Source organism: Pollicipes pollicipes, unplaced genomic scaffold (assembly GCF_011947565.3).
Source record: "Pollicipes pollicipes isolate AB1234 unplaced genomic scaffold, Ppol_2.1 Scaffold_4219;HRSCAF=4965_pilon_pilon_pilon, whole genome shotgun sequence".
Lineage (NCBI taxonomy): Eukaryota > Metazoa > Arthropoda > Thecostraca > Pollicipedomorpha > Pollicipedidae > Pollicipes > Pollicipes pollicipes.
Window position 1 is genome coordinate 20,337,732 of NW_023596448.1, and position 14,236 is coordinate 20,351,967.

The following is a 14,236-nucleotide window of genomic DNA, read 5'->3' on the forward strand; positions in this document are numbered from 1 at the left end:
CGCCCAGCGGCCGTCCGCGAGCCGCTGGCAGCGCCTGCTGGCCAGACTCGAGCTGACCAGCACCCGCGGACGCGCCGTGCCGGGCGTGAGCGGCCGCCAGCAACCCTACGCATCGTTCAAACCCGTGTTAGCATGTAATTCCGTGTACACTACCGCGCTAGTGAACTCAACGGCGAGCAGGTGATTCCGATCGAATCAGAGCGAGGGCGTACCTCCTAGCAGCTAAGAGGATGTTGTTGAACGCGTGATTCCAATCAAACCCCGGCACCAACGTTTCCTTGTTGAGCGCATACCCTGCGCGTGCCAGTGAGTCCTGCGCGGCGCGCATGCCGGTGCGTGTGACCCGCCCCGCGCGGGCGGGCCGGCCCGCCGCCGCCGGGCACATTGTCGTGTTATGTCTTTCACGAGCCGGACCGCGGGTCCCCGCGGCCGGGCCTCAGTACAAACGTCCCTCCTGCCATACCGGGTCCAATACACGCCCGGAGACGAGCGCAGCCTGTTTGTCACGGGATGAAGGACACTGGAACGTTTCGGACGCACGCGCACGCGGGTGAGGACGAGGAGCGACCAGCGCTCGGACGAGGCGAGGACAGCCGGCTCCTCAAAGCAGCGGTGGGTAAGGTTGACAACCGCGCCCATAATCCGTCCTCTTGACCACACCTCGCGGGCGTGTATAATCCGCCTGAACTTCGCCATGCACAGAAGCGGAGGAGACCTATGTACGTTTTAGAGCGCCATCACGGCATTATCCCCATGGTTGACGTTGGCACAGCTCTAGGCGGTCGGACCAAACGGAATTTGGCGACAGCACAGTCACCCTTGGCCCATCGTGCCCCACTCAGCGCCCCCCACCGGTGCGTCAGCCGACGGAGCGCGGCCTCGTAATCTGTATTGTATAAATAGAAGAAATGGACACCGTGCTCTCGCGAACAGGGACGCGGCGCCGAGGGCGAACGCCAGAACACGAATAAAACACCAGCGGCGCGGCGTGGCGGCGACCGGAGCTTCGGCCGCTGGGTCGCGGGCGCCCCGCCTCCCGACCGGGCGGCCGGGTCACGCGGCGCGAGCCGGACCTCAAGGGCGACCGGCACGACAGCCGATAGTCAACGACACATGGCGCCGCGCGTGGCAATGCGGTGACCGGTGACGCGCGTCCCCAAGCGGCGTCACCGAAATCACCGACGTCACGGGACTTGGTGTCGCGCGGCTCTCGCGGACCGCCCGGCGCCAGTCGCCCCTCGGCCGTCATTACACGCGTCTCGCCGCGCTCCGACAGCGGTTCGCGCGCGTCCCAGGGGCGAGTCAGCGCGGGTCCGGCCGCGCCGCCGCCGCCGCCGGACGCCGGTGCCGGCCGCGCTCACCGCTGTCGCTTGGCGGCCGGCGGCGGCATCAGGTCGTGGTCCGGCCGCCGCTTGGCCTGGTCGCGGATGAAGGAGAGCAGCATCTCGCGCGTCACCGGGTGCTGGATCGTGTTGCAGACGGCTGCCGGAGCGGGCTGGCGTGAGCGGCGGCGCAGAGGACGCGGAGGGGGAACGTGACACGAGCCGAGGGCTCGGAACAGAACGTACATCGGGCCGGAGATGAAGCCTGGTCAGCAGCGACATTTGGCGAGAGCCGAGGTCAAATGACAGCTGATTTTAAACCTGGCATGGGGCGAGTACAGGGACTTCGAAAACGCTTCTGGATAATGTAAAATTCTGTTTCTGAAGGCGCCATCCTCAGTCATGGAAGACGCTTCACGATAAGAGCACGAGCAATACCATTCCGGCGACTCAGACTCTCAAGATTTAGCAACGCAACACGTCATTCATAGACCTCAGCTCTGCTGCGGGCAGGTCTTGGCAAAAGCGGACCACGAACGTGGGAGCGTCCCAGGCGGCGTCGACAGCTAAACGCCTGATGCGCCGCACGCCTTCACTCCGTCCCACCGCGTACTCACATTTGGCCGTCTCGAAGCCGTTGGGAAAGCTCTTGTCTGTCCGCTCGCGCATGAACACCCACTGGTTCTTCTCGTAGGTGCACTCGATGATCTTGCCGTTCAGCTCGCGCAGCTCCTTGGTCACCTTGATCTTGCCGAACGGAGACTGCAGCGAGCCCACGTACAGCATGCCCACCTTTCTGGGCAGCATCCTGGGCGGCGCGAGCCGCGGTCAGGCGCTGGGCCGAACACCAGACGTGGCACGACACCGCCAGTGACGTAGGCGAACCGGACACACGGCAGCGGCGTGCGCCGATCCTCGATCATGATCGGGGACCGATGCCGATGCCGGTGAATTGTTTCTCTCCAAGGATCAAATGTTGAGGTAAAACACACGCACGCTTTATTTCCGAATGCAATGCAAGAGGGTAAAGGTTGAGCTGGTACCCAGTTATCTCACAATGGTACCTCGAAGTTTCTATACGAGTCGAGTTGTGGAACGGCATGCTTCCGAGAGCGAACAACAATCGCCCACGGGTCTGTGATACGGGGTTGCCCCGCCTCTTATAAACACTCACCCCTCGCCGCCCTCGTTCACGATCTTCAACTTGAAGTCGACCGAGTTCTGCGAGGCGGGCTTCCACTTGAGCACCATGTCACAGCGGCCGGGCACGTACGGCTGCCGGGGAGGGGGCGAGGTCACGACAGTCCTCACTCACCGGCACACGGGGCGCCGGGCGTGCGGGGCCCGCCGGCAGAAGCGTCTTACCCAGCAGTGCAGCGCGCTACACAGCCTCCGCGCCGTCTCTGAGCCGCACGTCACGTCCCCGCGAGTGGCGACTGATCTCGTCCCTTCCCACGGGCACTCTGACCTCGTCAATCTGATCCCGACCCCGTCCGCGCGGCCAGCGGCCCTCCCCGGCGGCGCTCCGTGAACCGATCGGACACGGCCGCCCTGACCCCACCGCACCGCACTGCACGCCGTCCCACGCCACCCGCGCCGCCCGAGCCTCACGTCGTTGAGCGGCTGGAAGATGAGTCCGTCGGGCTCGTGGCCCAGTGACCGGCAGAACTTGTCGCTCAGCAGGCTGTGCGTGTGAGAGAGGTCCCAGAAGTCCTTGGCGCGCACTGAGAACGGTTCGCTGCCCTTGGCCAGCCGGCCCGCCTCGGCCGCCGTGTGGCGCGCGTCGATGATCTCCTTCTGCCGGGCACATCGTTCGCGGTGTGTTACAGTTTGCGCGAAGTTATGCCACGTGCTCTATCTCTAGCGCACAACATCCATCTGGCAATGCTTGCTCTCGCCGCTCGCCCGTCGTTCTGGCTGTCCGCCGTTCCGACGTGCGCCCAATGCTACCAGTACATCGACATCAGGCACATTAGCTCAACACGCAGAACGGAGGGCACATGTCGGACACATGTCACATGGACACATGTCGGGCACATGTCCGTGTGTCAAATGCAAACGCACAAACAAATCATCTACAAGCGCCTGGCTATTCTCGCACCACATATCGTGGAGAGTAGGTGTAACACAAGGACATGTCGAGATTGCATCGGGCACGAACAACAAGACTGGGTTTGCGGAGGCAGGTGCAGAGGGCAACAGACGTTGCCATGACAGCGGCATGGCCTTGAAACAGGAGCGCCCTGGGCGCCACCAGCAGGCAGACCCGTCGCAGTCTGCCTCTCTGGCAGGCCCACGTACCAACAGGCCGTTGATCGCGCCGCGCGTGGCGCGAGTCAGGGAGCGAAACGGAGAGGAACGGAACAGAACGAAACGGGGCGGAAACGAACGGAACGGAACGGGCAGAACGGAACGGGCAGAACGGAACGGTTCTGTAAGCACGGTTCTGCAAGCACGGATGATCCGCGCAGCGTGCCAGATGCAGAGAACAGGACGGCAGGCGTCTCAACCCACCTTCTCCATACAGGTACATCGGATGACAGCGAACGTTGCCAACCGACTCAACGAACCTCGCACAACGGCAAGGCGGAGCGGACGTTCGCACTGGCTGCCACCGGGGGCGCCACGGTCGGCAGGCCGAGCCCGTCCCGTACCCGTATGCAGGTGAGGCGCGTGTCGAAGCGGGTCTTGCCCACCTCCTCGCCGCGGAACCGGATGACGTCGTACACCAGGAACCGCGGGTGGTCCTCGCCGTTGATGCGGTCGATTACCATCTCCTGCGGGGCGGATGGCCGTCGTGAGGTCGGGTTCGATTCCCGTCGCGGGATATTTTCGCTGGCGCCGTCCAGCAGGGTGCGGTCACACCCTCGGGCTGGGCAGCTAAAGGTGTCGGGAATCGATCCAACCACGTGTATCGCGCCGTGCTAATTGGAAGTCATTTATCGGCGCATTAGTATCCAATCCATCACCAGAATCGTCACACGTTAGCCCAAAATGCCATCAAGGCCATCGCCGCGGCTCAGCTGGCGGCGAGCGGAACACGTGACCATCGTAGTCGAGGCATGCGGGCACGGGTCCCAGGAGCTGTCATTCGTCTATGACGCCCGATTAATGCGTGTTAGAAAGTCAGGTTGGCACAGGGCAGGCGTGCTACCGCATTATATGGTGCGTTTGAGTATTTCGGAAGTTATCTGTTGATGTGGAGTTGATCTAGGACGAATATTGGATCGAAGCCTTCCCAAAAATGGACACTAGGCAAAGATTGGCTAAAAAGCCATCCCGGCATTACGTTCCCACAAATTGCAACTGAAATCGATGTAAAACCAGGGGCACGCGGGGTTTGAGGGGCGGCCGGAGCCCAGGCCCACCTTCCGCCCATGCTACAGCTGAGTACAGCAAAATAGAGAACAGGACCGCATACGCCATCAGTGAAACCACGACTCCATCCAGGTCTCGATTTCGTTGTGGCAAACTGCGAGGATCACACCCTGTTTTCCGACGCATTCTGACTGCCGTTGTGTGTGAACCTACCCCGCCCGGGAGTGTGCCCGTTGTGTGTGAACCTACCCCGCCCAGGAGTGCATCCGTTGTGTGTGAAGCTACCCCGTCCAGGAGTGTGTCCGCAGCGCATGAACCTACCCCGTCCAGGAGTGTGTCGGAGAGATGCTCGCTGAGATTTTTCCGGTAGGGGAAGGTGAGACCGCTGACCCTGAATATCGAGTTGTCTCGGTCGGCGAAGTAGGTCTGGTCCTCTCCGTCGATCAGCATCATGTACCTGCGGCCCGGCCGGTGACGTCACGCCCCACACAGTCGGCTCGACTCCCGTCAATAACGCGGCAGCGCCGCTCGATGAGCCAACTCTACCACACGTGCAAGTATTTGTGCCAGACAACACGCCGCCAACCGCCACACGATTACAAATCAGCGCGCTTCATATCGTACCAATTATGCGGTCTTAATTAGTTACTTTACTTTCAGTTACACGCTTTATTTAACTACCTTCTTTAACTTGAATTAATCACTTCACTTTCAACTGCTTACTACGGAGAGCGATGGTGGTAAAATGGTTAGCGAGTCTCTGAAGTTCACGGTGGTGAGTTCAGGCCCAAGTCATACCACTACCGTATCCCACATGGTGCTTGATACAGGCATCCCGTCTCGAAATGGTCCAAACGGACGCTGAGACGTCAGGCCCAAATAGTTGAATTGCTTATGACATTGACTTTGCAAAGCGACATATGCCGCTAAATACTTTTCACATAGACCCTTTCCCGATTTCCCGAATATCACTCGAGTTCCACAGTCATCGACAACGATGATAATGATGATGATGATGATGTCTGGGCTTTCGGGCGCGCCGACTACAATGGTCACTGGCAACCATTTCCCCAACCGGTGACCAACCCCGTGGTTCTTGGTTCTGGCGTGCCTGCCCCAAATATGACGTTGTAAACGTGGGCAGACTAAATGACAAGCCCCCCCCCCCCCCCCCAACGTCACGCAGCGACGTCACCACCCACCTGGTGCCGTCCGCCTTCCAGGAAACCTTGTAAGGCATGTCCTGCAGGAACAGGATGTTGTCGCGGTCCATGGAAACCGGCTGGCAGCCGGGGAAGCCGCTACTGCGGACGGCAGCAAGCTCAGGTCAAGTAAGGTCAGGTCATGCCACGACCGTCCACCAGTACAAAGCGCCCTGCAACGGCGCACGGGCGGATGAGTCAGCGTCACGAACACGACACAACGTAACGCGCCGGGCGCCACCGGCCTCCGCCCTGCGGCGGCGGCGGCGGCTCTTCCACCCGACAGAGAACCCGGCGCACTCAAGACACATTCGGTGCGTCCACGTCCGATGCTGAACTGACCAGCTGGCGGCGCCGGCCCACAGACCCCCGCTCCGCATCCAGCCCCGGCTCCGTGACCGCCGCTGGCACGCTTTCGGCTCCCCCCCGCCGCGCTCCGCAACATCGCTCTTCCCGCTGCGCCAGTCACCCTCCACCGTGACCCTCTCTCCCCTCCCCCCCACCACCCCCCACCCCGCGCCGTCCCCACTCACTCCTGCCAGCCGCACATCTGCTGGATGCGCTTCTGGATCTGGCCCAGCCGCGGCTGCGAGGTGATGGAGCGCACGCCCGGCACGCCCTCCATGAACTGGGGGTTCTTCTTGACGCGCTCCCGCCGGCGGCCACCGCCACCGCCACCGCCACCGCCGCCGGGCGCCGCCTCGTCCGCATCCGACGGCAACGGGTGTCCGTCGTCGTCAACCCCGTTGTTGGCCTCCTCTGACGGTCGGACGGACAGTGGGGTCACACCCTCGCAGGTGGAGGTCAGCCCAAAACTTATCAGACGGAGGCCGGACCTTCGCAGACGGAGGCCACGTCAGCCCTCCCGGACGGACGTCAGGTCAGGTCAGACTTCCCGGACAAAAGTCAGGTCAGATCTCCCGGACGGAGGTCAGGTCAGACTTCCCAGACGGAGGTCAGGAGTTCAGACCTCCCGGACAAAGGTCAGGTCAGATCTCCCGGACGGAGGTCAGGAGGAACGCTCTCGTCAGGCGGCAGTCTGTAACACGCGTCGACTTCCGCATCAGGCAGCGCCAGAGGCGACGGTTTAGTCGGAGTGGTTCAGGACGGAAGCCGGAGCTCAGACACCGCCCGATCGGGATGGGGATAAGTGTCGGGGCGGCCAGAGGTCATGCCAGTGGAGGGCTCAGATAACATGTATCTGGCGGTGAGTGCAGGAGAAGGGCGACAACAGCAGGCGAGCTGTGAAAACAAACCAACCACGACAGACACCCCATTGACGGCATCAACAGGTACTTCAACAATGCCACTCTTTAAGTCCGCAACAATCACAGTACATCAGGGCTTTGTTGCCTACATGGTTAGCAATACTTAACAGCCCTGTAGTCTGTCCGCAAGGTCTTGTTATTCAATCTAAACAGATTTGTTTGTTCTCTTGTAAAACTTCGTCCGCACGCAGCTTGGCGTTCCACAAAGGACGAAGAAGACCTGTTCCATACACCACCTGGTGACGCTGAACGGCCATCCCCGGCGCGGGCGAAGCGGGTGAGGAGATGGTGATCACCGCACCTCCAGTCGGGCAGCTCCGACACCGGACGGGGGGGAGAGGAGCCGGTGGTCACTGTAGCACCAGTGGAGCAGCTCCGACACCGGACGGGGAGGAGAGGAGGAGGAGGTGGCATTCGCCGTAGCTCCAGTGGGGCAGCTCCGGCACCGGACGGGGAGGGGAGGAGGAGGAGGTGGCAGTTCCCGTAGCACCAGTGGGGCAGCTCCGACACCGGACGGGGAGGAGAGGAGGAGGAGGCAGCAGTTACCGTAGCACAAGTCGGGCAGCTCCGGCACCGGACGGGGAGGGGGAAGAGGAGGAGGTGGCAGCTACCGTAGCACCAGTGGGGCAGCTCCGGCACTGGACGGGGAGAGGAGGAAGGAGGCAGCAGTTACCGTAGCACCAGTGGGGCAGCTCCGGCACTGGACGGGGAGAGGAGGAAGGAGGCAGCAGTTACCGTAGCACCAGTCGGGCAGTTCCGGCGCGTCCAGTGCGTCCTCCACATCCCCGTACCGCCGGAACAGCTCGTCTATGTAGTCCTTCTTGTAGATCCCCGGCGGCCTGCGCAGGAGGCGGGCGTCAGCGCTGGCGGCCGCCACCAGCCGAGTACGGCGCAGCGAGGCCGGCGACGGCCGGTCACAGGCAGCACGAGCGCCCACCCGGCGTCGGCGCAGGAGGTGGGCGTCAGTGGGGGCGGCCGCCATCAGCCGAGCACGGCGCGGCGAGGCCGGCGACGGCCGGTCACAGGCAGCACGAGCGCCCACCCGGCGTCGGCGCAGGAGGTGGGCGTCAGTGGGGGCGGCCGCCATCAGCCGAGCACGCCGCGGCGAGGCCGGCGACGGCCGGTCACAGGCAGCACGAGCGCCCAGCCGGCGTCGGCGCACCGTCGTGCTTTCTGGGCAGGTGTTGACAGCGTGCTCTGAGCGTGGCTGACATTCCCAATGGCACGGTCCACTGCGAGAGCTAAGTCCACCCTCCCTCTCCCCGTCTTATGACGCACCCCCCTTCCCTCTAGTACTCGGATAGGGGCGGCAGCCGCTGGCTCACCTAGCACGAGCGAAGGCATCGATGGCCGCATCGACGCTCCAGTCACACTTCTCTACCAGGTACGACGAGATGAGGAAGCCGGTCCGGTTGAAGCCGTGTGTGCAGTGGATCCCTGCCGGAGAGGGTCAGGCGGCTGGAGAAGCGACGCCGGCGCAGAGGCGACGCAGCGAGCCCCGTGCGCTGACACGACCAGCTCGAGACGGCGGCGGCCAAAAGTCACACCACAGACGCCCACAGGCGATCAGACAGGGTAAAAGGTGACGTGGCACACCACATCCCCTCCACCTGTACACCACGATCTCCTCCGCCTGCACACCACGGCCTCCTCCACCTGTACACCACGACCTCCTCCACCTGCACACCACGGCTCCCTCAGTCCGCACACCAGGCCTCCTCCACCTGCACACCACGACCTCCTCCGCCTGCATAGCATGGTCTTCTCCACCTGCACACCACGGCCTCCTCCGCCTGCATAGCATGACGTCCTCCGGCTGTACACCACGACCTCCTCCGCCTGCACACCACGGCTCCCTCCGTCCGCACACCAGGCCTCCTCCACCTGCACACCACGACCTCCTCCGCCTGCATAGCATGGTCTTCTCCACCTGCACACCACGGCCTCCTCCGCCTGCATAGCATGACGTCCTCCGGCTGTACACCACGACCTCCTCCGCCTGCACACCACGGCTCCCTCCGTCCGCACACCAGGCCTCCTCCACCTGTACACCACGACCTCCTCCACCTGCACACCACACGACCTCCTCCGCCTGCACACCACGACCTCCTCCACCTGTACACCACGACCTCCTCCGCCTGCACACTACGGCCTCCTCCGCCTGCACACCACGGCCTCCTCCGCCTGAACACCACAGCCTCATCCGGCTGCACATCACGGCCTCCTCCACCTGTACACCACAACCGATTGACGGCACAACAGCCTGCTCAAGGCACTAAACCACCAGTCATGGCTTGATTCCTATCTTGGTTTTCTAATCACTGACTGAATTTATTAGTTACTGTACTCAAAAAACTTCGCTGCACAAGTCCGTGGCACAACGGGTAGGGTGCATACAACTCTAGCAGCATGCATCACGCTGCATGCTTACTGAGTTTGACAACACATAATGACACTGAACACCGCACATGAGCTATGATCCATCTGCTCTATCATAATTTGCAACATCATACTTCACAACACCAGCTCGTACATTTCTGAGAGCCAAGCAAGCATCTAGTTCAGATAAATCGCTGCCACTGCCGTCTCAACCGCCGAACCCATGTCCACCCGCCGCCTGGCAGCACCCCCGCCACGCCCACCTATGATCTCCAGCGGGTTTTTGGCGATGAAGTGCGAGCAGACCTCGATGAAGAGCCGCGTCTGCTCCGGCGACGGCGTCTCGCCGTGGCCGCGGCACTGCAGCTTGACGTACTTGCAGCCGAACGCCTCGACCTCGTCGCGCGGGTAGAAGCGACTCGTGTTGGTCAGGTCAATCCAGAGCCCCAGCTTTACCTGCCGGGCCGGGGGAAGCGGGGGTCAGGGGCCGCACTTCAGCCAGGTTTGGGAGGTGTTTTGACCATGGGATGTCATATGGCGACACTACCCTCAGCTAAAGGTTGTTCTCTCCCTTTACTGTTCCAAACACATCACTCGAACTGTCACATTTGTTGTATCCAGCCCCGTCAGAGCCAGTCTGCTCATCACTGTTAAACTGACAAAGCTGACCTTTCACCACATGGTCCTGACCCTGCGCTGGTTTGCCAGCCGCCTCCCCGCCACGCGGATACGAAAGCCACGCCGAACTTACAAATCAGTCACTGCCCCAACACCTTTTAACCCAGCAGTTACTGACTCTGAGGTGACTCACGGCTCCGCCGGGAGGAACACGACCCGCCCCACACGACAAACTGCCGCCTCTGTCCCCCTCCTCCCCTCCCCAGCATCCACTGTTCCCGCAGCGCGCCGCGGGCCGTGCGTGCCCGCTACCGCCTCACCTTGTACTGTTTGAGTGAGGCCACCAGCATGCCAGGCGTGAAGCGACACTCGACCGGCACCTGGCCGTCGAACGAGGCCGAGAGCGGCGTCTTGAACGCCAGGAACTTGTCGTCGACGACGGTGAGCGCCTTGCGCGGGCACTGGAGCCAGCGCGGCGGCACGGGGCCCGGGCCGCGCGCCGACGAGGGGCCGCCGCCAGCGCCGTTCATGGTGCCCTGCCAGCCAGGCCAGCCTCAACACTTCGGTTGGGACCATGTATAGGCCATGTAGTCTTGTGTACCACTCTGCTGAGTGGTCACTTCCCTTTCACGACTTAGAGCACTGGGTGTTTACAAGGCACAGCATGTGCTAATGAGCACTAGTGAGCAATGAGCACATCCAGTGGGTGGGAACTTGCTGGCATTGCAAGTGATTCATCAAAGGTATGTTCACCTACATCCTATAGCTGGTTCCACCCCTTTGCCTGCACTTTTTGCTGAGTTATCACAACCTTATACCAGAGTCCCAAAACTGCTGGATCCATGGTTTGTGCCTGATGGCATAACACCTGTCACACATACAACCACAGTTTTACATTTTTGTGTGACTGCCTATTTTCTCCTCCATCTGACTGCATTGACTTTGTTTTGTTGTGATGCCAGGTCATTTAGATCTGCACATGGTTTTGACCAGCCTTTACAGTCTTCAGCAGTGTCACTGCCTAACAATTACATGTTTGATACTTACATAAAACAGAAAAGGAATGTGCGAGGTTGCAAATACATTACCTCCTAGAAAGTGTGACAACTGGACTGGGTCACTTGATTTGAAATATTATCACACCTGAGGTTGGAGTTGCTTGGCCTGCAGTGCCAGCTGTGATCATTTCTGATGGCTCCTGCCATATGCACTGAGAACACCCTGACAGACCTGGCATAAGATCAACAGGTGGTAGCTGTTATGACTAGTGATATTTTAGGGAGACAATCCCACTGCAAATTTGTTGATGACAACTTTAAGGTCTCTGCTAGCCAGACAGGGAGAAGTGATTAACATTATTCCAAGCTGACTGGACCAAAACCAATGGGGTATCATCTCACTAACAAGGATTGAATATGTCCAGTCTAAGCCAGTGTGACAGAGGACAAGTTCAGGGCAAACCTGACATGCCAGCTGTGGGGTATCCCTTATGAACAATCTTAAGTTGTGGTTGTGTAATCCAACAGCTCTGCGCCTGTTTCTCACACACATGAGTATATGACTGTCATACAGGTCTAGCAATCATGTTCAGTGTCTGCAGCCTGCCCTACGGGACATTGCATTAGCAAGGTGGATAGGCAGATACCTATCCCAGCTGCATGCTGAAAGTTTGGTGAAGCTTTATAAGTAAGCAGGTGAGAATGGTGAGATCACTTACAGGCACAAACTTTGCAATGGTCAGCACTACAGCCCCAAGCCTGAAGCAATAACATGCATGAAAAGATTCCCAGCCTTTAGGCAGCTATCTGGGCAAAGGGCAGTTTCTGGAACCAATTTTTTGCACAGCATCCATGTGCTTGCTTTAAAGCCAATGCCTTACAGTGTCAGCTGTATGTAACAGCCAAGCTAATTGGTAAATATCACCATTATTGCACACTGTAATTAACAAACCTCTGACATTGCTTCCCAAAAGGCTCAACCATATTTCAGACATTGCTAGTCTACATAACAAAAGTCCTCAGCCTAGATGCAAATTCTGAGTTCACCCTGATTCATACCCACTCCTTTGTGAAACAATTTCCATTTTGCTTGTCTCACTAAATCTCAGCTAAGATGATGGCATAACATCCTCATCTACTGTTGTTTTATAATTACCTCTCTTCTGATTAAGCAGTGGTAGTAATTGGGGCTTTACAGGGCTTGGACTATATCATGATCTCTTTTGGGAAAATACAACAATCACAGATATACCATATATACCTAAAATTATATATCACTTAGCACATAAAATTTGATCTTTGCCTGGAGAAAAGACTCATTTTGATCCTCAGCAGGCAGCCCATCCATGTTGTAGGCCATCGGCCTGCAACCCAAGGCAGGTTTCAATGAGGTGTTGTTGGGGCAGTAGCAGGGCATAATTTCTTATTTGTGGCAATGTACCATAATTTTGGAAAAATACCCTATTGGAGTATGGAGAACATTGTGGTGCACCCCCATAAAATGCAAAACAGGTGAGATCATAGAAAGTTAGAGGCTGATGAGAATGTTTTTGAGTGAGGATGAAAATCTGCCCCAAATGAGGCACTTCACCATTGTATATAGGTATGACCCTGCCTGCTCCAGACATCATACTGGCACATTTACGATGATAATGATAATTACCACTTACAATGATATGCAGGCTGGGACACTACTTTATGTGTAATCTGGCATATATACTGACAATATTTTACCCACCTCTTTCAATACATTCAAATCCCAAAATATGTCCTTCCTACATATATTGTATTTAAATGGTCATTTACCTGTCATGGATAAAAATCTGACTTTTGTGAGTATATTGATCATGTTCAGCAGCAAAGTTCCACAAAACCAATATCTAAAAAATTAGACCTTGTTATTTGTGAATCAGAGCCGCAATGGCATTACATGACTAAATGTCGGCTACGAGGTAAACAAGTGGACATTCAGCCATTTCAATAATGCACCGAGCCAGCAGCCAACATTAAATTACGCCCGGCAGTGCAAAGTTTGATGAGGCAAAAGCAGGCAAATATTTCACAAAACAGTGCATACCTTGCAGGGCTTCTCAAGCTGTCAGTGCGATGACAAATACCCTATGCTAAAAAGGAAATGCACACGAAGCTGGTGAAAGTAAAACCGGTCGAAGAAAACCAGTGCTGAGATTTGTTTAGACTGACCCACCAGATGTCATCTATTCTCGACGCTTATTCACGTCAAATCACGCATTGCTAACCATTCCCAACCCCAATTTTCCACTGACGCGACCCCACTCAACACACATGTTGCACCACAACGAACAACCAGCCGCGCTGTTGCAAATTCTGACGCTTCCAGGACGCTTGCGCTGGAAATGTAACAAATAATGCATTACGGCGCCATAAGCGTACATTGGCCTGAGAAGACTACCGAGTACTAAATGTTTAATGTTGCTTTAACCCCTTGCTGGCAGCCTGTGAGGCGACATAATAAGGGCGGACTCCTGTAGAAATGTCTTTGAAAGACACAAATATCGGCATTTTATGGAAAGAATAGGTAACTTTTTGAAGTCCAAGTGCCAAAATTCCAGTCCGGACCGAACTGGTCATAAATAGCTTGCTTACAATGTACGTCTAAACAAGCACTTGATTTCGCTAGTGCGAAAGCAATCCAAACACCGATTCTCAGTGTCTGGGGCTGATTCGGACCATAACTGCGAGAGGTGCAGCACAGAATTTTGTCGAATTTGATCCCAGCCGAAGCAGAAACGGTTTCAGTCTGGAATGCACCCCGATGGAAGTGGAGTCAACCCTGGCAGCGAAAGCACACCAGATCGCCACGCATAACCCAGTGGATGGGTAGTCGGGCCCTCATGTGGCGTCGACTGCTTGCTGGAGCGTGAAATCAGTTGCACTATGCGTGACCCGCGCGGGTTTTCGCCCCAGGAGCTATCCGGTATGCGTTCCGCACACGGAGCGACCTCGGCCTGACAGAAGCGGGGTTGACGGCCATGGCCGAATCTCAGTCCTCGTCTCACATACCGTGGACCACGTAAACATTACACCGTGATATCAACTCAGGATGGCCAATGTAACGAGTAGAATTCAGCGCTGATGTCTTCCATTGTAAT

At 57.9% G+C, this 14,236-nt stretch overlaps 1 protein-coding gene across 1 annotated transcript; it reads right to left on the reverse strand.

Moving 5' to 3' along the window:
- Positions 1 to 1,343: 1,343 nt before the first annotated feature.
- Positions 1,344 to 13,468, reverse strand: LOC119095888 (mRNA-capping enzyme). Its single transcript, XM_037218747.1, has 13 exons — positions 13,183 to 13,468; positions 10,428 to 10,643; positions 9,753 to 9,945; positions 8,436 to 8,547; positions 7,846 to 7,949; positions 6,376 to 6,601; positions 5,843 to 5,944; positions 4,962 to 5,097; positions 3,977 to 4,099; positions 2,934 to 3,119; positions 2,497 to 2,597; positions 1,940 to 2,130; positions 1,344 to 1,482 (listed from the first exon to the last, which is right to left on the reverse strand). The coding sequence occupies exons 2-13, from the start codon at positions 10,635 to 10,637 to the stop codon at positions 1,358 to 1,360; spliced, it is 1,809 nt and encodes a 602-aa protein (XP_037074642.1). The 5' UTR covers positions 10,638 to 10,643; positions 13,183 to 13,468; the 3' UTR covers positions 1,344 to 1,357.
- Positions 13,469 to 14,236: the final 768 nt, after the last annotated feature.

Bases quoted from the DNA above. Each gene is read 5' to 3' on its own strand.
- LOC119095888 (XM_037218747.1), bottom strand. From the start codon at position 10,637: ATGAACGGCGCTGGCGGCGGCCCCTCGTCGGCGCGCGGCCCGGGCCCC. The intron at 5,945-6,375 runs GTGAGTGGGGAC...TGCCGTCCGCAG, and splicing joins CAGATGTGCGGCTGGCAGGA to TAGCGGCTTCCCCGGCTGCC. The intron at 2,598-2,933 runs GTGAGGCTCGGG...CCTCCCCGGCAG, and splicing joins TCTTCCAGCCGCTCAACGAC to CCGTACGTGCCCGGCCGCTG.